At 35.9% G+C, this 25161-nt stretch overlaps 1 protein-coding gene across 1 annotated transcript in view; it reads left to right on the top strand.

The window, feature by feature from the left end:
- The window catches only part of LOC114049753 (adenylosuccinate synthetase isozyme 2-like), a 46927-nt gene extending 24783 nt beyond the window's left edge, over nt 1–22144 (top strand). The window contains 9 exon segments of the mRNA XM_027871144.1: nt 6787–6853; nt 7472–7579; nt 8138–8219; nt 11052–11178; nt 13253–13407; nt 14490–14614; nt 19188–19285; nt 20055–20204; nt 20710–22144. Coding sequence (XP_027726945.1) covers nt 6787–6853; nt 7472–7579; nt 8138–8219; nt 11052–11178; nt 13253–13407; nt 14490–14614; nt 19188–19285; nt 20055–20204; nt 20710–20762 — 965 coding nt within the window. The 3' untranslated portion in view covers nt 20763–22144.
- The last annotated feature ends 3017 nt before the right edge of the window (nt 22145–25161 follow it).

Genomic DNA, 25161 nt, shown 5'->3' with positions numbered 1-25161 from the left:
TGATATATGTCTTGTGTCTTCCCTGTCTGGAACTTATTCATTTGAAGTAATTTTTGATTATTGGCTTGTTCTGATTAGGGACTGTATCTTTTGTATTTCCCTTACCTTTGTATACTTCTGGTGCCTGTTGTAGTGCTATTTACACAATGGGTACCTAGCAAATATTTAATTCACATGTATATGCTTGTTAATATCTTATATTTCCTGGGGACTGCTTTCTTTGGTAATAGGTTTTAATGGACTATATCACTTTAGAGAAATGGTCTGAAGTCAAATTTTGTTTCATAACCAATTAATGCCTGATACTTTCCATCTTTGTTCTGGTGTCAGTTATAATTTTAACACTGTATTTGAAATTAAAAGCTGTAGCTAGATTATGAATAAGATAAAACATACTGATTTCAATTTATATTTTTAGTGTGTGCATGTCAATCACATTTCAAAAGAGTCAAAATCACCAACTGGGTGCAGTATTTGGTAACCAGAGTTTGGGGATCATCCTAATATTTAAGATACTTTTTTGCTTTAGATTTTGAGTGTAGGTGATGTTAATAAATCAGATTTATCCAGCTAAAGCTTGAAATGTCTGTATTACCTCATTTCTGCATTTCCCCAAGAAACCAAACAGTATTACTCTGTGTGTTGTTAAATTATAAATCCTGTTAGTGTAGTATATGTTCTCTTACCCCTTAGTAGTCCGAGACCTTTTTAAAATGGTTAAATATTAACTGAACAAATGAACCAAATGAATCCGTATAGTTTGAGGAGAGTTGATGAAAAAGAGTTCTTGAGATTTCCTGCAAAATCTTTGGGAACCTGAGTTTGAGTTCTTTAAAAATATTAGGACAAAAAAGAAAGACTGGCTGGCCAGATACCACAAGCACCCTTATAGGAAGAAGGCAGGTGAGAGGGATAACCTCTTGGTTTTGGTGTTCCATTAAAGTCATAGGAGTAGTACAGATCTTGGAGTTAGAGCATCTAGGTTCAAATTTTGACTCCGATGTGTAATAGTTGTTTGGCTTGGGCAGGTTACCAACTCTGGTTCAGTTTTCTGGCCTGTAAAATAAGGCTAATACTTACACTATGTACTTCACAGTTTTGTATGAGGATCAAATAAGGCAATGTATTTAAGGCACTTTTGTAAACCTTAAAAGTTATATAAATGTAAACAATCTTTTTTTTAAAATTGTATGAAAGTTTGTAACTAGTCAAAAAGCCCACAGATCCATGAAAATCTTGCAAATGAAAGATGTTTTAGAGAGATTTGGATATTTTGGGTTGCAAATTATTTTATCCAAATTTTAAAAGCATCATCCTATTTCAGTGCCTATTACAACTTAGTTGATTACTAAATTAACTGGTTTCATTATTGAGGCTTAATTTTTGGTGGGAGTGGTGGTGTTTAACTCTCCAGTGAATTAGGATAAGATTTAGAGCAAGCTGTCCACCTCCTTGGCACATCTTCAAATCTCTTAGTGTTAAACTTGTAATATTAAACATTCTTTGAGTTTTTTAAATTAATTTTTATAAGTAGTATTTTTGAAAGCTTAATTAAACAGTGTTCAAATTTGAATTTCTAGATCAACTTCTGAAAAGTTCAGAATTGTAACTTGCATATATGTATCAGACTGAAAAAAAGCTAAAGTTTAGTATAGAAAGGTTATCTCACTTAAAAAAAAAAAAGCAAACCCAAGGCCTTCATTATATAGCTATCATAATTTTCATGTATAAATCTTTATTCACAGGAATGACTGTGGTTGACAAACCAGAAGAGGCCACCAGTGACAACTGTCTTATTTTGTTTTGTAAAATTCTTAAATATTTTGTTTGTGACTTATTTATTGATAGAAATAGTTTATGGTCAGTCTTTATAATTTAACCATCATGAGAACAGAAACTTTATTAAAGTTTCTAGAAGTTGAGTGATGAACATAGAGAGAGAGTTCTTTGGAGCTCTTATCCCAAAGAGCAGACACGGGCAGCAGCGATACCAGAAAAGAGATAGGTGAATCTTGCTGGTTTTCTTCCTGTGCTTTTTCTCCTGGACGTACATCCTGGAAGTTGGGCAGCAGCAGCTTCTCAAACCAAATAGGCTGAACACTGGATAGCTGTCGTTGTAGGCTCCCTTTCACATCCACCCCTTGCCTTTGTATTTGATTGAATTCCTTGACAATAAGCGCTGGTGACTGGAAAAGCAAGGTGTGCTATTGCTGCATGAGAATGGTGAGACTGGGTGCATGTGGAAGTCTTTGTCAGCGCTGCTGAATTTTGTGGTGATGGGTCGAAAGCCACAGTGTACCCACCTGTCTCTGGGACCAGGGTGCTTATAAGTATTACAGATATTTTCACGCCATTATTTCAGTATAATTGATTTTCTTTGCAATTCCCTCTGTATTTTATAACATTCTGAGAAAGATTCCATAGATGTCACCAGACATAAACATTATGCTCCCCACCTCTCGAGCAGTGGTAGTGCAGCTGCCTGAGTTCTAAGGCTCAACCCACAATCATTCTGAACCACATGGAAGGACTTCTTTGTCTTGATGCTCTGGTTTGTTGCTTCACTCTTTCTCTTTTCTCGTTTACCCTCCTCTTTGGAGGGACCAGGGTAGATAAAGAATATTTTCAGTATTGTTGAAATGTGTCAGTTTTGGATAGTGTCATCCAATGGATACATCAGTTCTGATTTCATTGTTTCACTGCTGTGTGACATTAAAAAAATAAAACTTTTTTTTTGTTTTGCTATTATAAGTGTCTGTTTTTCTTTTGTGGTCTAAAATTTCTTATGATCAGAGAAGGAGCAAGCTACTAACAAGCCATAATTATGTAAATATTTTAATGGGAAAAGCAGGTAGACCAATTGCCTAGATAAAGTTGGCCACTACTCCCCCCCCAAAAAACCTGTTTTTGGTGGTTGTTTTTTTTTTCTTTTCTCTGAGGCTTCCTAATCTTGACCATTGGTGCAAACAGAATGATGATCTTCACAAGCTTTTATCTTGGCACAAAATCATGTCCTTGTTATCACTTTATATTTCAAAAGGAATTTGAAGTAAAGAATCTGAGGGATCCATGTTAACTGTAAAAGTTTCTAGGATCTAAGTTATAGTTTTTTTTTAATCAAACAAATAACCATATTCAAAAAGACAGATTATAGCTAAGTCTTAGACTTGAGGAACCTGAATTTTAAGAGAGAATTTATTTGAACCTTCACTTAATGAAGCAAAGCCTTCTAGAACAACGCTCAGAAATAGTAATCCTGCCTTTGCTTGAGCACCTTTTGTTGACAGGAAACTCACTACTTTGAAAAATAATGAGGAGCTTATATTTCTTTAGTAACTTGAGTTACATATTTTTCTTGTGATCCTAAACAAGAATTATTATCCTTATTTTGTGAATAAGGAAACTGAGAAGTTGTTGCTTGCCTGAAAAAAGCTGTAACTCGGACTATGCTCTTCTTCCTCCTAGACCAATTAACATTCTTTCGACTTAACTAAATTGCCTCATGTGTATCCTTGGCCAGCTTTTGTTAGAAAGCCCTTTCACCCGTGGATTGTAGTTCTGCTCAGAATGGTGCATTCATCTTCGTATGACAACCTTTAAAAAAATTGAAGGCAGCAGTTGGGGAGGGGTTTGAGTGGGGGGCGGGGCAGATTGGATACTAGACATTTGGAATCGAAGGAAAGAACTCCAGAAGCCATCTAGTCCCCAACTGTACCTGAACGAGACCCCTTTATATCATACCCAGTAAGTTGTCATCTAGCTTTTGCTTCAAGACCTGAAGTGAAGAGGAATCCATTTCCTTATGAAGCAACCCATTCTATTTTAGATAGCTTTAATAATTGTTTTTTCCTTAACTCAAGCCAAAATGTGCTTCTTTCAATTTCTGTGGCAACCGGAACGAACAGAAGACAATATTCCAGATACAATCTGACCAGGACAAAGTCAGTCCTACAAAGGCCACCCCACCTTTAGTCCTCTTTACACTTCCTTTCAATGCATTCTAAATATACCTTAGTTTTCTTGGCCTCCATATTATCTTGTTGACTCATTTGGTTTTTAGTCTTGTTAAACCCACGGTCTTTTTTCAGACAAACCCCTCTAGTCATGCTTCCTTCATCTTGCACTTAGTTGATTTTATGCCTTTGTCTCTATTAACTTCATCTTATTCAATGTGGCCCATTGTTTAGTTTGTCTAGCCTCAAATCTTTGTGAATCCCAACACGGGCATGTCATCAAGTGTGTTAGCTATACTTCCTGGCCTTGTATCATTTGTAAACCTGGTAATTATCCCTTTATTTGTGTCATTGATAAAAAGAGCATAAGGCAAATATGACTCCATGAGGTACTCCTTTGGAGCCCTTCCAAGGTGATTTCAAGCAACAAGCATTTATTAAGTACTTGTTGTGGGCTAGCCACTATATTAAGTACTAGGGATACAAAAAAGGCAAAAACAGTACATGCTTTCAAGAAGATTACATTCTAATGGGGAACACAACATGTAAATTAGTAGGTAGTATATACGAGGTACACATACAGTAGATGGAAGGTAACTTTTGAGGTAAAGGCTTTTTACAGCTGGGAGGAGGGGGATGGACCAGGTAAGGTTGCAGAAGATGGCATTTGAGTTGAATTTTGAAGGAAACCCAGGTGTTCTAAGAGGTAGAAATGAGAAAGAGTGTTCTGGTATGAAAGAGAACCATTGCAAAGTCTTGGAGAAAGGAGATGGAGTGTCTTTTTGGGTACATAGAATCATTAGCAACTATATTTTGGGTCTCCCATTCAACCAGTTACAAAAGTCATCAAACTGTTACTGTCCTCTAGCTTACGACTCTATCTTTTCCACAAGATTAGTATGAATGTTTTTTTTTTTTCCCAAATGCTTTGCTAAAATCCGAAATTATAGCTATAGCCTCTGATGTACCTATCTGCCCATGTGGTAAAAAAAATAAAAATAAAAAAGGAAATGAGGCTAATATTCTTTATGAAGCCTCTTTGTGATCTCTAGTTACTTTTCTAGATAGATATAGAAGGGAACATAGCATTTATTAAACTTCTACTATGTGCCAGACATTGTGTTAAACACTTAATTGACTTATTCCCTTAATAATAGAATGTTACCAGTAATTGAAGTCAGGCTCCCTGGCCTAGGTTTGCAAGTTCCATTCTCTTGTTAAAAGAAATTCAGGCAAAAATCTCAGCATTAAACTCACTTCTACAGCCTTTACTAGCTGTGCAGCACCTTGGGGAAAGTCACTTCCTCTCTCTAAGCAGACAGATAAGGGTGTTAGATTACATAATCCCCCAATTTCTTCACTTTAAATGCCAAATTTCCTCCCTAACCCAAGTGTTCTCTAAATATCCCCAGTTCAATCAGCTATTTCTCAGATGACAGGGTTTCCAGAGTGTCTTGCTTGTCTTCCTCTGGACACATTTTTTCAGTGTGGTACCTCAGAACTGAGTAATAATATTCATGATGTGATCTTATCAGCACATAGAATACAGTAGGTCTATAAACTCCTTTGTTCTGAGCACTGCACTTGTTAAATCAACCTAGGTGGGAATTTTTGTTCACACTATTCATCAGTTTACTTACTCTTTTTCTCTATAGCTCTTAAGCCATATTTTCACCCATCATACACTTTTGGAGTTGATTTTTTTTTTTAAACTTGCGGGATTTACATTTCTATCCTTTAAGTTGTTTGCTTTGCCCTGTCTTTCCAACTTGCTAATTTTGTGATCTAATCTTAGGTCTCCCAGCATTTTCATCTGTAAATTTAATAAATGTAGTATCTGTTTTAAGTTGTTGATGAAGTTGAGCAGGATAGACCCATGTGGCATACTTCTATAGACCTCTGCTACACATTAGCATTGCTTCATTGATCATGATTATCCAACCAGCTAAGGACCCTCTAACTACTCTTATCTAATCCACGTATCTCCAATTTCCCCCATAGTTATTATACATGATATTTTGTTAAATGTTTTGCTAAAATCCAAATATGGTGCCAAAGGTAATGAGCACATTAATGACAGAACTAAGGCTAGAACCAGAGTCCTGACTAGTGTTAGTTGAATAAGGTAAACCTTAACATCTGAATCCTTCTAAGGATATTTTTACCAGCTTTAACATGTTAACTCCAAATTAAAGAACTCTTTGATGATACCTCCTCAGCAATGTAAATATTATTCATTGCAGTAGTTCTGCCATGTAATCTTTGATCTCTAATAAATTTTTTGGAGGGGAGCATACATATAGAAACAAGTTATCCTTCTGTTCATTTGTCTGTATGGCCTCTGTCCCAGGTTCTCCTCCTAGACAGATTCTATACTGATTTTTCTCATTTGGAGAAACAAGTGGCAATATTTTGAAGAGGCTCTCCAGATATATTTTTATATGATACACATTATATTCCTGAAATAGTTAAGGAGGCATGGAGAAATTCATTGACTTACCCTAGGATCTAAAAATTGTGAGTAAGGTGTTCTTGTTTTCCTCATGTGGTTGTAGGGTAAAGACTACCCAAAGCTCAAGAACTTTGAGTGAGTGAGTGTGTGTGTGTGTGTGTGTGTGTGTGTGTGTGTGTATACACATACTGGGTAGAAGCCCAGTTGTATGAGAAACATCTGAATACATAGGAGTTTAAAGTGGAGAGATGGCTCCCATATAAATTTGGTTTTCACAGATCACAGAAGATGACTTTCTTGTTTTTGATTGTTTTAGCAGATCCAAGTACATGAATAGTCTGTGTCTTGATTTCATCAATAGTTATGGTTTTCTTTTCCTAGTATTTGACTTCCATCAAGCAGCAGATGGCATTCAGGAACAACAGAGACAAGAACAAGCCGGAAAGAAGTATGTCCTGTTTCATCAAAGATCTGATTATATAGTTCAGGCCACCTGTGTATGCTATTGTGTAGTGTATGCTATTGTGTAGTGTATGCTATTGTGTAGTGTATGCTATTGTGTAATGATAGAGAGAGGTAGACTCAGAGCCAGGAAGGCCTAGGTTCAAATCTGGCAGGGTGATCCTGGGCAAGTCACTTAACTGTCAAAGGTGTCAGCCTATCTTAATAGAGGGTGTTTCCTCCTTCACTTGTTCCCTATATCAGTGAAATCACAAGTTCAGTGTATGTCCCTGTCTGTTTTTACTTATTTATGCATGCATGTGTACACACACACACACACACACACACACACACACACACACACACACAGTCTCATGCCATATACTTGGTGGATCAAACTTTTACAGAAAGGAATATTAGATAATTTTATTTAGTGCTTCAATTAAATGGTATCAGTAAATTTATTATTGAGATAAATTTAGCAGATAGTTAAAGCAGAAACTAGGCTTACTTTGCAAATGTTCTTTGTGCTGACATGATCACAGGAACTAAAGAAGTAACTTTGTTTTTATATTGCCAATTTTAAGGAAAAGTCAGGCTTAAAGTTTTCTTATTTGTTTTTAAGTTTGGGTACCACAAAAAAGGGTATTGGCCCAGTTTATTCCTCTAAAGCTTCTCGAAGTGGACTCAGGATGTGCGATCTTGTTTCGGACTTTGATGGCTTCTCTGAGAGGTAATTCACATTTTGTTTAAAATAAAAAAAAAGCTGAGTTTTAGAAATTTTAGGGTGGCAGGTTAGTGACATTAGGAATGATATTCTAGTTAAATATTACATTAGTGGGTTACCATTATGGTCTAACTGACCTAAATTTTAAATTCACTTAATGATATGCTGAGGCAGCAAGTATAAGTGACTGGAGGGCCAGTGTTAGAATCAGGAAGATGTAACTTCAAATCTTGCCTCTGACACAGGAAAGGTAATGGAGGACAAGTCACTTAACCTCTCAGTTCATCTTAAGTTATAGGGCAGTTACCAGTCTGCAATGATAGAGGAGTTTCTTTCCAAGGAATTTCCAATATCAATAAAATCACAAGTTTGGCCCTCCCCCCACCCCCACCCCCCGCCAAAAAAAAGTACTGGCTATTCTTCTGTTTCTTTCTTCTACCCCCCCCAACTCCCCCAAGTCATGTGTGCTGAGCACACACATACTCACTTTATACCCTCATATAGTTGTGGAGATTTTAAAATCAAATGACATGCAACCCTAACCAAAATTTATTTGTTTTGCAGGTTCAAAGTTTTAGCTAATCAATATAAATCTATATATCCCACTTTGGAAATTGATATTGAGGGTGAATTACAAAAACTCAAGGTAAAGCTATGCGACATTCTTAGCAGTTTTTGCATGTGTACTTATATAAAGGGCAAGGTTTTCAGATATTATTACTTTTCCTTTAAAAGTACCCATATTTTAAGAAGTGGACATCATTTTTAAAATTTTTTATGCATACATTTACTAACAACAAATTTCCTAAAGTTACTTTGGTGATTAAATTTTAAAAGTTGACCCACAGTAGCTGTAAAATAATTAATAATCCTTCTCTGATCAGTTTATAAGGTAATTATATATTTTGTTCTATGAGGACAAAGTACCTTACCTGTAGAATTCTTGGATACTTACTGTGAATAAAAACTTTTCTGTAGAATTATGGTAGCAATGGCTCCGAACAACTTGGTGTCCAAAGGGCTAGATTTTATGTAGTTTGAAAAAAGTATTGTACTTAAAATTAGGAGACCTAAGCTCAGCTATTGGCTTTGCCACTAAGGCACTGGGTAACCTTCTGCAAATTCTTAACCCCTCTGGGCCTCAGTATCTCATCTGCAAAATGAGGGCATTGGAACGGATTAACTCTCAGGGTCCATAGAATGAGCAATATGCATAATTTATCAGAATCCATGTGGCATTTGTGTAAAGAAAGGAGAAAAAAAGCACTTCTTGTGCTATTATGAAATCATGTCTAGAAAATAAAAATATACATTAATTTTTTTCCTGTTCTGTCTAAAAAGTATTAAAAGTAGAGAAGCAGAAAATAACCAATTCCTTCATCAGGCTTTTATCAATTCCTGTGTGCTGAGCATTGTTTACATTTTGTGGGGAATAAAAGTGTAGTAGTAGCCCTTTAAAGAGCTTTCTTTCAAGTTAGGCACAGCATTCACGTTCAGATGTGAAATAACTACAGGGCAATGTATTTACTTATTATGAACATTATTAACTTTTGCATTACTGACCAGTGTCGTCATAGCATAAGTTTTAAGATCACTCACTTGAACCCCATTTTTAACCTGCTTAGAGCGTTTTATTTGAGGAATGCCTGCATAAGGGTAGAGGTAGGTGTAATCTGTGATAGGAAAACAAATGAAAGTTAAGAATTCTATAACTGGAATTAAGTTCCTTACATTGATTAAGGATTCTATAGAGAGAGAACAGAGAGATACCTTGTTCAGTTCTTTCAGTTGTGTCTGACTCTTTATGACCCCATTTGGGGTTTTCTTGGTAAAGATACTGGAGTGATTTGCCATTTCCTTCTCCAACTCATTTTACAGATGAGGAAACTGAGGCAGAGAGGGTTTAAATGAATTGCCCAGGATCACACATTGCATTGCTAGAAGTGTCTGAGGCAAGGTTTGAACTCAGGTCTTCCTGATTTCAGGCCCAACACTGTACCACCTAGCTGCCCCAGGAGGACCTTGGAGGTTGTCTGTTTCGATTTCCTCATTTTACAGATAATGAAACTGAGGCCTAAAAAGGCTAAATACTTTGCCCGAGATTTTGCAGGTAATAAGAGGCGGAGCTGGAATTTGAATCTGATTTCTTTGGCTACAAAATCCATTGTTCTTTCCACTAGTCCTGTGGCTTAAACAGATAGGTTAAACCAGTCAGCAGGCATTTGTTAAGTACCTGCAGAAGGCTGACACTCCACTAGGGATACAAAGACCAAAGTAAAATAGTTCCTTCTAGGGGACAAAATGTGTACTTACTCAAAATGGCTCAAAAGTCTTAGCGTGTTTTAACCTTTAGTAGCTACAAAATAAATACAAAGTAATGGCAAGAGTGGGACAGGGACATCGGGAAAAGCTTCATGGGAAGGTGACACTTGAGTCAGTCTTCATGAAAACAATGGACTCCTAAGAGAAGTGAGGAGAGAAATTTATTCCAGATTTGGGAGCCTCCAGTCCTTAAAGCTTGGAGACAGGAGAATGGCATGTCCAGTATGAGGAACTAAGTAAAAAGTTTTTATTTTATTTTATTTTATTTTGGCTGGATTGTGGAATGTGGAAAAAAGAGTAGTATAGTATAGAATAAGCCTAGAAAAGTAGTCTGGGGCCAGGTTATGAAGGACTTTCATTGCTAAATAGAGGAGTGTATGTTAAATGATGATAGGCTAGCACAGAGTGGTAACAAATTATAACACAAGGGACATTTTTTTGTAGCGTATTGTCAGTCACTACCACCACAAATATCTTCATGTTGTTCTTGAGAGTTGGACCTTCTCTTTTATGCTATCTATACTTCCTTTCCTTACAAGAATCAACTCATACAACCCCAGACCCAACCCCACACCAGGATGACAAAGGTCACCAACCTGGCATGCCATTTTTCAAAAGTATGTTCACAGACAATTCTAAAGCACCGTAAGTGAATGTAAAAAAAAAAACAAACTAAACTGAAAGAAATTTATGATTCCATCATTATATATGCTGTTTTCATTGAATCAAGTCAAGGCTTCTTTGTGCCTAACAGTTTCATGAGTTATTTTGACTGAAAATATACATATCATATTCTACTCAAATGAATTGTAAAGGACTTCAATCCTTTTCTTATACTGGAATTTTGTTATATCAAATGTAAGTGGATTTATATATCAAATAAGTGGTTTTCAGAAGTATTTTTGGTGTTTTTCATAGTGTGTGTTCTAAATGGAAATTATTTTTGGTAGCAATATTTACTATGGTGGTATTTAATCTGTAAATAAACTTCACTTGCTTCCTGAGGAGATGTATAGGGTAAGATGATAATGTGAATAAATGGTATTGGTGGGAGTCGTAGGGTTGATTTAGTATACAATGATCAAAGTTCATTTGTCTTTGTGTAGCCTATCAAGTTAAAAGAAACCTCATTTGAAAAAGTGATTTCTTTGCATAGGGCTATATGGAACGGATTAAGCCAATGGTAAGGGATGGTGTTTATTTTCTCTATGAGGCCCTCCATGGCCCTCCAAAGAAAATTTTGGTAGAAGGTGCAAATGCAGCCCTGCTCGATATTGATTTTGGTAAGTGTTTTCCATTTATTGAAAACTTGATAAAACTGTAAAATGTTTTTGTACTTTTCATTATTAAATATTGGCATTACAACATTTCACAAAAATGACTTCAAGGTGCACATACCCAAATGGTTAAAGTTATCTTTTGGCTAAGGCCAGTGTCTGTTTTATTTGGGTAATATTTTATTGGTTTAGGGTTGTGGGTTTTTGTTTTTTATTTTATTTTTTTTTTTTGTAGGCAATTGGGGTTAAGTGACTTACCCAGGGTCACACAACTACTAAGCGTAGGAGGCCAGATTTGAACTCAGATCCTCCTGACTCCAGGGCCAGTGTCTCATCTACTGTGCTAAGTAGCTGTCCCTGTTTTTTAAATTTTTCAGTAGTTTTCCCAAGACCTGGTTACTGAGTATTTTTTTAATTTACTTTTTGTTTTTACACATTGATTCAGATCACTCTGGGTTGTAGTTTTACAAATTGTTACTGCTTTTGCTCCCCTAAAAAAAGTCAGATGAATACTATAGAGATTTAGCCCATCAAAATTAAAACAATTTTCTATATAGGTAGTTTTATCACACTTTCTTGTTCATTTTGTTCATTTCTTAGTTGAAATGACAATCATAATCTAGAATGCTCTGCAAATTGGAGTGTAAGCTCAAGTGAGTGAAAGCTAAGATAACCTTTATTCTTTCATAGATATAATCTCATGGTTCTGTGTATAGAATAGTTATGGATTGACAAAGAACAATGATGTAATCAAAAGAACTTTGGATTTAGAGTTAAAGAACCTTTATTCAAATTTGGCTCTGTTGGTTCTACCTTTGTGACTTGAAAAATCAGTTCTCTAAGCTTAATTTCTTTGTAAAATGAGGGTGTTATACTAGGTGAACTTTGGATTTCTAGCTCTAAATCTTAATATCTTAGCCAAGTAATTTCACATATAAAATGAATCAAACATTTGTCTAATTAAGTGTGATGTGGAATGGAACAGTATTTGTAAACTATAAAACTCTTTGATGGCTCAGAAGAGATAGGAGAAGATACCCGCATTACACTCCTTTGTGGAGGTCAGAAGTCTTCAAGTGTTGTCTGATTTGTTTTGGGGTCAAAGTGAGCAGCTGACCTTCTAGTGAAATCTGAGGCTACTTCCTGGAATGCAAAAATATACTTTGGTGGCTCCCTGGGAAGTGCTGCTGAGCTTTAATTAGTTTTCTGACAGAAAGGAGTTGTTCTGGTCTGGCCCTGACTCAGGCCAGTCCTCTGATAGTTTAGGTTTAGTATTAGAACAAAAAGACATTATTCAACAGTTAACAAAAAGAAATTTACTTAACCAAAGCCAATGAAGGATATTCAACAAAGATAGGCGTCGAGGGCACCCAAAGTTGATTCATTTGAGCAAAGGAAACTACTTTGCCTGAGTTGCCCATCTTGATCCACCAGTCATATGTCTGCTTTTGCCCGTGAGCTCCTCATGGATGCTTTTTTCTTGGTCCACCAGGAAATGATGTTCTTAGACTAAAATATCAGTCCTTTTAGCCAACCAGGACTACAGGATGGTCTTAGTACCTTTTAAGGAAAAATTAGCTTAAATTGTATGTTCTTATGCGCCTGTGTTAAAACTTTAACACCTCTTTTCTCACCACCATCCTCCTCTTGTCAAGAAGGGAGTGGTAACTAGAAATAAAAAGTGATTTGAGAAGGAAATATCACTGATATATTTAAGCCTTCTAATTATATAAGGTATACTAAAATTCTAAATCTTGTTAGTAATTTTGTTTTAAAGTGTTAATGGTTTATTTAGCCCAATGACCTAATTCTGTTATGTTTTATATATACATATAGAGTTAACTTCTTAAGGTCATGGCTTAGTTTTTAATTTACTAGATCAAAAATTGTAGTTATTCAGCATGGATTTTAGATTAAAAAAACACTGATAAAGTTTTGTTTTGTCTTGCTCTGCAACTTCTTTGGGGATAAATTGAAGAAATAATAGGACTCAAATGGAAATGAAATTAATACAAATGTGTGACATTTGAAGCTCATATTGAAAAAGATTAATCTAAAGTTCTGTTTTCTTCTCTTTAAGGTACTTATCCTTTTGTGACTTCTTCAAATTGTACTGTTGGAGGTGTTTGCACAGGTTTGGGTATGCCTCCTCAGAACGTGGGTGAGGTATATGGAGTTGTAAAAGCATATACAACTAGAGTTGGAATTGGAGCCTTTCCAACAGAACAGAAAAATGTAAGCTGATTTCTCAGTAAATCTTGTTCACAAAATAACAGTATACATTACTATATTTTCTTATGGGTTCTCTTTTTCAATGGCCTTTACTCCTTGTGCTATCTCATTTGGAAGATTGACCCAGAACAGTGTTCTTAGTAAATTAATTAGAAGAATATGAAAAAATAGGAGGCAGTGGAGTAGATCCCTGAGGCTAGAAAGAGAGAGGGGAAGGAGAATTAAAGATAGAAAATTTAAGTGATGACTTTCATTTTGTTATGTTTAGCATTAATTCTTTTCTAAGAAACATTGTGATTTCCTGACTTACCTAGGAGCTGTGAACTACAATTATGACTGTGCCCAATTATTTCTGTGACTTGTAGGAAGTTCACTGAACTATACTTATACTCCTCTTAGTTTTCTTATTTATAAAATAAGAGTATTGTAATAAATCAAATTTTCTAAACATATTAATAGGTATTTTGACAATTCGGTATTTAGGTTTCATTTCTGTAGCTGATTAAGCACAAATTTTGGGCCTTTCCTCCACAGGTTTCTTTTTGGCTATATTCTTTTGGGAGGTTGGAGGTGGGGCGTGTTAAAGAATACACTGAGTATATTTATACAGTGTTACTTCTTCCAGATTAAATTTTAAAAAATTTGTAGAATTCCTTCACTTTACTAATATTTGATTATTTGGCTATATTCTGGTAGATATTTGCTTATTTACCTCAGGAAGACTATGAAATTATTTCATAGTCTTTTAATTAGAGAAGATGTATGAGGTGATAGAAAAAAGCTCGGACTTGACTTCAGGAGCCCTGGGTTTGAGCCCTGGATTTGTAGTTGAGTGACTCGGTGCAATTCATTTTCCCTTTCTTGACCTGCTTTTCTTCATCTGTATATGAATATTTCTATATTGTTAATGTAATATATGGGCATATTGTGTTTCTATATTTATATTTTTGTCTTACCTATACCCACTTAGTTGCTTTGAGGAAAACATTGTGTAAATGTAAGCTATGATGATTCTCTTAGTATGATTTAACTAAGCAATGAGAACGTTATATTATGTACTACTTAATTTTTATTCTGTTATGCAGGAAATTGGGGATTTGTTACAGACCCGAGGTAGAGAATTTGGTGTGACTACTGGTAGAAAAAGAAGGTGTGGCTGGTTGGATCTTGTTTTGCTCAAATATGCTCATATGATTAATGGATTTACTGCGTAAGTAACTTAATTTTATTATGATAAAAGTTAAGAATTTATGTTGTTTATGCCGAATGTGACTTTTAAGTTGCTTTAGCTATTTTAACATATTTTAGTCAATGTTACCTAGAAAACTGGTCTGTAGAAGTTAGAAAAGTGATCATTTTACTTTTTAAAATTTTGTTTAGATTCTCCTCTTCCCAGGCTCTTTTCTGATCAGCATGGAGTATTTGAAATATTCAGACTGACATGATGTTCCCCCTGAGCCTTTTCTTCTCCAAAATGCACATTCCCAGTTCCTTCTGCTGATCCTCATATAATGTGGACTTAATGCACTTCACTACGTCAGCTGCCCTCTTCTGTACACTCTTGTGTCAGTGTCTTTAATAACGTGCCCAGAACTGAACACAGCGTTCTAAATTAGGTTCAGGCTCATGCCTGACAATCACCTTCTTATTCTTACAAGCTGTACCTCTCTTAATACAGTCCAAAATTGTATGAACTTTTTGGGCCACCATGTCACACACTTTATTCATGCTGATTTTGTAGTCTACTGAAACCTCCAGATTTGGCGGGGGGAAAAAAAGGCTTACCTAACACTGATGCACTGTTGGTAGAGTTGGGAACTGGTTCAGCCATTCTGGATTACAATTGGAAACTTATAACTAAATGGCTATCAAACTGTGCTTACTCATTGACCCAGTACTATACCACTACCAGAAGTATATCTTAAAGAGATCAAAGGAAAAAGGAAAAGGACTGTGAGTGCTAAAATATTTATAGCAGCTCTTTTTGTGGTGGCAAAGAATTGGAAGTTGAGGGGGTGTCCATCATTTGGAGAAGGGCTGAAAAAGTTGTGGTATATAATTGTGACAATACTGTTGTGCTATAAGAAATGATGAGGCGGGGTGAGGGGGAAGGGATAGTTTTAGAAAAACCTGGGAAGTTCCATATTCAGAGTGATGCAGAATGAAGTGAGCAGAATCAGTGTACACGGTACGAGCAGCGTTGTTAACGATGATCAACTGCGAAAGACATAGCTACTCTAATCAGTGCAATGATTCAAGAAAATTCCGAGGGATTTATAATGAAAAATGCTATTCACCTCCAGAGAGAACTGTTATTCTCTTGAGTGTGAACTGAAGTATATTTTTTTTGCTTTTTAAAATTTAAAAAAAAATTTTTTGGGGGGGGCAACATGGTTAATATGGAAATATGTTTTGTGTGATTTCACATAAAAAAGAGGGATTCCTAAATAGCAGCTTATTGGGTTTTTAAAAAAATTATGTTAATATTTTAAAGAATGATTTTGAAAAAGAAAGTCAGAAAATCTACAGCACAGTAATAAATAGTGTAACTTAAAAAATGCTTACCTAGTTTTGCCTTCTCTGATTTGTACTTGTGAAGTTGATTTTTTAAAAAAGGAATTGATATCGTTTTGTTTTACATCACCATCATTTGTGAGTGTACTCCTCTCCTAACCTAGAGTTCCATGCCTTGTAACAGAATAAAAAAAGAAAAGGGAGAAAAAAGCAGTTTGACAAAACTAATAATATTTTCTCATTTCTTCTTTGGGGCTGTGATTGAACATTATAATTATGCAGCATTTGGTTTTTGTCTTTGTTATTTTTGTTATTTCTCTGGATATGCTTATTTCACTCTTCATTTGTTTACACAAGTCTTCCAATCCTTCTCCAGATTTTTCATATTCATGGTTAATTGGAGCACAATAATGTAGTATTAGTGTATCCCAGTTTGTGTAGCCATTTCCCAGGTGATGAGCATTTCCTTTGTTTCCAGTTCTTTGCCCCTACAAAAAGTTTTTATTGTAAAGATTGTATTTGAGACTTTTCTTCTAGCTTTAGAAAAAACAAACATTTTATTAAGTGCTTATGCTATGCCATGCTATAGCATGCTCAATAGCCACACCCTGGTAAACTGTCTCAGCAGACGGGCTAAACCAGGTTGAGGATAACAAAACCTGTAGGTGAGTTGGGTATCTACCCCAAGCATGTGAAGACTTCCCTCAGCAGTGTGGGTGAATGAGACATGAATCAGTGTACATGGTACCAGCAACATTGTAATGATGATCAACTGTACAGAGATTACATCTCTGTACATGGACATGAAGGGAGCTGAAGCAGGTGCTGTGGAATGTTTAGAGTGTGGTCACATATCTAAGACACCAAAGTCATCATCCACTGCATCCCACGCCATCACCAGTCATCTTGACTGTTTATTGTGACTGGACTTTGATGACTAGAAGAGAGAATGAGGCTGAAGACTTTGTACAGCCCTGCCTCACTTAAATCCAATTCACGAGCAAGTTAAAGACATCACCTCATGTTATTGGTTCTCTTCAGAAATGAAGGACAAACAACAACTATGTGGTAGGTATTTGAAATATTAACCTCATTTGATCCTTACAACAACCCTGGGTGGTAAATCCTATCATTATCTCCATTTTAAAATTGAGGATACTGAAGCAGATAAGTAGCTTGCCCAGAATCACACAGCTTCTAAGTGTCTGAGGTCAGATTTGAACTCAGCTGTTTCTGACTCCAGGCCCAACACTCTACCGCCTAGCTGCCTTTGGATTGTATGTCTAATAATGGAATCTCTGGGGCAGACAGAAGGTATATTTTATTCACTCCTTAGCATAATTCAGAATTGCTTTCTTGGGTGGTTAGAACAGTTCCATAGCAGTATGTTAGTGTGACTATCTTCTGGCAACCCCTTCAACATTGACTTCCCATCTTTTGTTATCTCTTCCAATTTGCTGGGTGTCTTCATTTTCTTTTCTGTTATTAGTGATTTAGAATGACCTTTCATATGGTCATTAAAAATTTATAATTATTTGAGAACTGTTTATTCACATCTCTTGACCACTGACATATCATTCCTCAATGGATAAGTGGTCAAGAGATGAGAATAAACAGTTCTCAAATAGTTATAAATTTTTAGTGACCATATGATAGATGGTTGGGCCTGGTTATAAAGCCCTTTAAAAGATTTTATCCTAGAGGCAACAGGAAACTCCTGGAGTTGACTGAGTACTGGGGTTTCATGGCCAGATCTATGCTTATGGAAAATTACTTATGCAGCATTGAACAGGATAAACTTAATCTCTGTATAGTCAAATCTCTTAAGACTGCAGAGTTGCAGAGAAGATGTTGAACCTATATTGATAGAGCAATTTTCCTTTAAAATTGTTTTTACTCTGGAATGAACATCAAATAAAACGAGTGTTTCTCTTTCAAAGTGGAGCAGAAAAAGCAGCTTATATTTGAAATGTAAATCTCCAGCACAGCTTCTGATTCCTTTTATGATTACTTTAACTTTCAAAGCTGCTGTGCTTGTATATGTTTCCTTTTGACTTTCTTTGCTTTTTTTTTTTGGAGGGGGGGTGGAGCTTCAATGACTTTTTTTGGCAGCCTGTTGTAACCCATTTCCCTTCCATTCCATTGGGTTCATGATTGGGGAACCATTGTAACAGGTAAGCATAGTCAAGCAAAATAAATAACCTCATTGACACTGTCTGAAAATGTATATATCATTCCACACTTTTAGTTAATCATGTCTCCATTAGGAGACATGAATTATGCTTTATCATCTGTCCTCTGGGATCATAGTTAACCATTGCTTTGATTACTCAGAATTCTTTCAAGGTTTTTTTTTTTCGCTTCTTACAGTGTTATTGTATAAATTGCTCTCTGGATTCTGCCTCCTTCACTCTGCATCATTCATATAAGTCTTCCTATTTTATCCAAAACCATCTCTTTATCATTTCTTTTACCACGGTAGTATTCATATACATTCATATAACATGATATGGGCATAATAACAGAACAGCCAGGTGACCCAGTTGATGGAGAACTGGGCCTGGAATTGAGTTTGAATCCAGCCCCAAATGTTTACTAGTTCTGTGACCCTGGGCAAGTAATTTATCATCTGCCTTAAATTTTCTCATCTGTAAAATTGGGTTAATAATTTCAGGGTTATTGTGAAGATCAATTGAGATAATACTTGTAAAACACTTAACACAGTGCCTAGCATATAATACTAGCTATTATTTATTATTTTTATTTATTTATTACTTTTTTCAACCATTCCACAATTGATGGATAACACCTTAGTTTCTAGTTCTTTGCTATACCAAAAAGAGCTGCCATAAATATATTTTGTACATATAGGTTTTTTCTCCTTTCTTTGATATCTTTAAGATATACTTATATAAAGGGAAAAACAAACTATTTTAGATTCACATCTTCACATACAACCTTCTTTCTTTTACTTTGTACATAGACATGCTGAGTCAAAGAATATTTACAGTTTAGTGAGTTTAGGGGCATGATTTTAAATTGCTTTCCAGAATGACTAGACCAATTCACATTTCTGCAGACAATGAATTGATTGGTATGCCTATTTTCTAACAGTTGTATCAGTAATCATCATTTTACTTTGTCTTCTCTGTCAATCAGATGGATATGAAAATTGTAGTTTTGTCTGAGTTTATCTGTAATCCAATATGAGTTTGTGATAATATGAATTTTGTAGTTTGCTGTTTCATTGTTGATTTCTTTCAAATTAGGTTGGCTCTTACCAAATTAGATATCTTGGACGTGTTTACAGAAATCAAAGTTGGAGTTGCCTACAAGTTAGATGGCGAAATTATACCTCATTTTCCAGGTAATCTTTTATATTCTTTGCATACAGATTAATGTGAACAATTACTCTACAAAAAACAGCTTTGCAAGTATACTTGATGCCTTTTTAGAAGCTGGTACATATGAGTTCAGTTGAGCATTGTTATGCAGGGTCAGAGTGTCTAAGCTCCTCTGAATAAAGCCTGAAGGACTGATTCACAATATTCCAGAAGTGCTTTAGGGCTAACTTAGACCCTAAGGAGAATCTCATCATGTCAAACATGACTTATGGGGTGCTCCCAATAAATCTGTCAAGGTGTGAGAAGAAAATTCTGTTTTCAAATTCAGGTAAGCAAATTATGTCAAATAGTGAAGTCATTGAAACTTATTAATTTTGTGGGTTGTATAATTGTACATTTGGGGTTTAGTTTTTAAGCTACATTAAATAACTTTGCTCTGATGATAGCCATACTCATTTCTTGTTTTAAAAAATCTGGGGTAAAATACTGAGTGGGGATGGGGGAAAGGAGAGTGTTAACCATTTCCAGTCTGTATTTTCAGTTTCTTATACAGAGTGAAAGAGGATTAGATAAAATTTTGGCTAAGCTTTTAGACATTTTCAGGTCCATGTACAGTATTAGGTTCTTCAGATAAGCGTAAGCAAGCAAATCATGTTCAGTGTTCCTTTGTAATTATTGTTAAGTAGTTGAATGTTATTGTTAAAATAGTTAAATGTTGACCATGTTGCACTGTATGAATTACAAACTGTGTAATAGGTTAGCTGACAAAATGTACTTTTTTTTTTAATAAAGCAAACCAGGAAGTCTTAAATAAAGTCGAAGTTCAATATAAAACTCTCCCAGGATGGAACACAGACATATCAAATGCAAGGACATTTAAAGATCTCCCTGTCAATGCACAGAATTATGTTCAGTTCATTCAAGATGAGCTTCAAGTTCCAGGTAACTAAAACACAGAGTATTTTATATATATCTTTAAATCTTTGGGAGATAGAGGATTGCTGTTCTTCATAAAATAGTACATTTTCTAAAATGGACCTTTATAGAGCATATATATACCTGGCCAAATATGAGGAGAGTAAAAAAAAGATGTGAAACTCAGTTTGCAAACAGCATTAAGGACCTAAAAATCAGGTACATGACTGGCTAAGAGAAAGTATATTCTCACCAAAACTCACTTTATAGATTCTTCTGATTGAGAACTGTAAAGGGACTTTTAGATGGTCTAATGAAGCTCTTCATTTTATGAATGAATAAACAGAAGTCAGAAGGGTGAATAGGAATGCCTAGAGTTACATGATTCTTAAGTGACTTAGCTATGCTTCTTTTTACTGTTCTTGACAGAAAGGCCACAAAAAGGAAATGAAGCATGATAGGTAATTTTGATTTCAGTAAATTAGTTCAGTCCCAAAGTAAGTTTCTCTTACTTTTATTTTCTCTTTCTTAGTTAAATGGATTGGTGTAGGTAAATCCAGAGAATCAATGATTCAACTCTTTTAAAGACTGCCAATGCAGGAAAGAAGCACACTCCTCCCTCCTGGAAGAAAGGAAGAAATAAAAAAGAAGAAAAAAGACTGCTTATTCTTAAACATTTCATTCTCAATCTGCAAAGCCAAGGATATGGACACTGAATGGAAATATGTCCCACCATTGGTTTCAGATTTTAGGATCAATGACTGCTGTGGAAAGAACCTTTGGCATATTCCAGTGTCAGCTTTCTTTAACTGGCATAACTGCCAGATTGTTTTTGCTCCTGCTGCTCATGGTGCCACATTTTCTTTTAATGTTTAGTCGTAATATAGTCCACATTTTAAGAAATCTAACGTAGAGAGCCCCTTCAAATGTACTTAATTTTCATCATTGTCTCTGTGCTGTCATTGGTGTTACCCACAAATCTTAGATGGTAAGAACAATTAATGCAATTTTGCACAAATACTTTTACATTCTGATCATTCAAATTCTGTCATTGTAATCTTTGCTGTTAGAGTAAATGATTAAAGGAAGAAAGTTCTGGTAATTTTTGTAATGCTGTAAATTCTGTTCAAATTGTGAACTGTTTCTTTTGTCCAGAGACCATTGCCAGATTTTAATTTGTACAGACAGCATGGAGAACTTGATTTCTGTGAATTATTTAGTACTTTGAACATTTAATTGGTCAAGAAGGAAAAAGTTACCCACACAAAGCTGCATATTGTAAAAAGTTCATTTATAATAATTAAAGAACTAGTCTGATATTTGGTGGGTTTGATTCTTTGTGATTTCAGACAACTCAGAATCATGTACCTTTTTGTGATTTAGCATTGTTCTTCCATCTGGTAGGCTTATTCTTCAACATTGTGCCTACCACTGCCTATAAAATCACATGTTGCCAAATGCACCAAACAAGCCTCCCCAAAATGTAAATCATTTTTGGATGACTATGCTTCTGCTCTCCTGGGGGAAAAGGGCACAATTTTGAAGATTAGGCTTAAATTATATTGTGTTTCAGATTACAAGGACACATTAAATGGGATATTTTAAATGTTTGAATTAGGTGCCATTTAAATTCCTTTATTTTATTATATCATCAATAGCTGATTAAAAAGAACCAAATATTTTTAGTATACTTTTGCATATTGTGTCTTTGTTCTGGAGAGGAAGGCAACAAAATTTTTACTGGTAGTGTTAGAAATATCAGAGATTATTATTCTCTGGAAAAATAGAATCTAAGTGTGGCTTGTATATAAAGTAGGCTTGTATAATTTCTTTTTAACTTTTGGTGATGGGATGACTCAGTTTGTGTATTTTTAAGAACTACTTCCTGGTCTTGAATGTGTTCTTTAAAAACCTATTTGTTGAAGCTTTACCGTAATAAAAATAGGAGCAACCTTTGGAGTAGAAAAGAAGCTCTATGCCAGTTGATTTGAAATGCCTTACAGATTATTGAAGACCCAGGCATGAGAGGAAAAATTGGGCTTAAAAGAAGGTTGAGGAAGAACAACGTTAGAGATTTAAAAGTGTTACCTATTAACTACCCTGTTATGGTACACCGATACTGTCAATACCTGTCCTGTGATGGAAAATAAGAGCTAGGGAAGGCAAGAAGGTTGGCAAAATTGGAGATGTCTCTAAGCATTCTCTTCCAAGTAGATAAGTGAGTAGGCCTCATTTTTTAAGGACTTCTTGATCCTCATTACTTGAAAGTCATTTGATATAATTGAAAATGAATGGCATAATAAAAGGGAAACAAGATAGCATTGGTATGGAAACAAACCAGTCCATTGATTTTTAAGTATCTTATGTGGATTTTTAAAACAATGCTTTCATTTCTGCTTCTTTCCTGACTGAATCCCCTAATTTGGGCACTGATAGGCCAGCTATCCAGAGCTAAAAGGGGACATTAGCAACCCTTTTCATGTAGATGTGGAAATCTATTAGAACTTTCTAAGTAACTTGCTTAAGCACACAATAAATTATTGACAGAACCAAAACTAGACTCCAGGTCTCAGCTCTCCATGCAGTGTTCTTTTCACTGTATCATGCCTTCTCTGTGTAAAACAATACAAAACCTGTATTTGAAGGTAGACTTATCTAGCTAGTATTGTTATCAGCATCTGGAACTGTGTTTTGGAATGATGGTGAGCAGGGTTAGGAGACAGGTGCAAAGAATATATTTTGAGTAATTGAGAAGTGGGAGATTAGGCTGTAATGCTTTTGACAGGTTGACAGGCATTTTTCTCTTTAAACATGGCCTTTTTTCTAAGTTGAATAGGGTAGAGGTAAGAGTCTACCTTTGAGTTTGTAACCAGACAGAAATCATAGATGAGATATTTATTTCCACAGATCATAGGTCAAGATAATTAATTACTACAAATGCACAAACTCCGGAATAACTTAGAAACAATCAGTTACTTTAATGCAAACTTGTAAAATTCTTTTAAAAGCTGACTTGCAGAGAAAAAGAGCATGTTATAAAATATTCAGATCATGGCACAAACACATGCTTAATGTGTACATGTACACAACCTACTCTTTATCCAAAGCAGTTAGGCAATGGGATAATGACAATAATGGATATTTATGCAGTGCTGTTAAGGTTTGCTAAGTACTTAGATCATTTGGGTTTTACCAAAACTCTATGAGCTAGGTAGCACAGTGGATAAAGTACCAGTCTTCTGAAGTCAGGAAGACTCATCTTCCCGAGTTAAAATCCATCCTCAGACATTTATTACCTATTTGACCCTGGGTAAGTCACTTAACTCTGTTGGCCTCAGTTTCCTAATCTATAAAGTGAGTTGAAGAAGGGAATGGCAAACTACTCCAGTATCTTTGCCAAGAAAACCCCAAATGGGGTCATGAAGAGTTGGATATGACTGAACAACAACATGATGTCAATGTAGTACCTACCTTCTACATGTAGAAATATTTCTGGCTCAGATTCTTAAAATCTAGCCAATAGCTCACTAACATTCGGATTCCTTAAGAATCTGGCGTATATGACTGATCTTTAATAAATCTTGTCTTTGGCTGAAATAAAGCTTGGTTCTAATTCATTCGGGCAGGACCTGTATGTCATGATTTTGGGGTCCCAACACTCCTAAACCTTAACATATTGGTGGCTTGTGTGGCCAAGCTGCCTGACCCCAAGCTCTTCTCCAGCCAAGACTGGAAGGTATGTAAGCCTCCCCTTGTCCTGCAGTTGGGGTTGCTTTCCATGCACCTAGGAAGGCTTGGAGGTGCTTTTCAGGCACACAGGTATGAGGCTGTCTCACGCTTGGCCTAATGCTCCTAGGCTCTCGGTCCACTGGTTCGGTTCGAGGCCATGGACCTGGGTACACTTTCTGCAGCATAGAGGACAAGGATGGACACCCTTTCTGGAATCGTATGCCCAATTCTGTCAATTCTCTCAGGCTAGGGAATTGGGAAAACTGCAGGTGCTTTGTGGTTCCCTCAGGCTTACTTACTTCTTCCCTCTGTACCCCTGGATCATCCTTTATGGAGGCTATAGGGAAAAGTTAGAACAGCTAAAAACATTTTAGCAGATTCTGGAGGTTTTGTGATTGCTTAAGGAGTTTTGAAACAACTTACAACCCTGCTCACTCCCTTCTCCTATTCCCTTCCCTTGAGTCAAGAGGGTATCTGTTAATCCCTCTCATAGGAGAAGAGAATTTTACCCTCCCCCTCCCACCTCTGAATTACCCTCTGCAGCATGGGCCCCACTGGCGATGGCCTGGGGCCCTGGGGCAGCCTTTACCCAGAAGCATCACCCAAATTCAGCATATCCTGCTGAAGGTCAAGAAGCTAGCCTCCAAACTTGGGTAAGCATGCACTTTTAACGTTGTAGTTTTAACTGTTAATGATGAGGTGTTGATTCTCTGTGTAAAGTAATTTGGAAATGCATTTAACAAAGGTGGAGTCACTTTATTGGCAATGGGTTTGTTTCAAAGTTTCAAATTGGTGAACTTTTTCTGTCAGGTCAAGCAACTTTTCATAATTTGGTTATAGCTAAAACAATTTGGCTATTGTTGGTTATTGTTTTAATGTGTAAACTTGCCCAAAAGCTTGTTTGGGTTTTGTCTGTATAGAAATAATCTCTAAAGATTGGTTTTTTACATTAGGGCAAATTTAAATTTGAGATGTAAATCCTGCAAAAGCTTTTTCAAAACTAAGCTGTGATTAGTCAAACTTGCTGTTTGAGGTAAAAGCTCATGGGATTTTGTTTTGAGTTGTCTGATTTGATGGATCATAATAATCCATTGATAATCAATAATCTACCATCTGAGAGAAATGCCACGAACTACTCAGAGAATGTGATACTGGTGGGAAGTCTACATCTGGAAAAGCTGAGAGGACAATTTTAGCCTCAGTCTACGATGGGATCCTCCTGGCTCAGTTTCCCCATTATGTTCCTTTGAAAAGG

This window comes from Vombatus ursinus, unplaced genomic scaffold, assembly GCF_900497805.2.
Source record: "Vombatus ursinus unplaced genomic scaffold, bare-nosed wombat genome assembly UNPS02014798.1, whole genome shotgun sequence".
In the NCBI taxonomy this organism is placed as follows: domain Eukaryota; kingdom Metazoa; phylum Chordata; class Mammalia; order Diprotodontia; family Vombatidae; genus Vombatus; species Vombatus ursinus.
The sequence above is the reverse complement of the archived record's forward strand: the minus strand, read 5'-3'. Positions and strand labels throughout refer to the sequence as shown.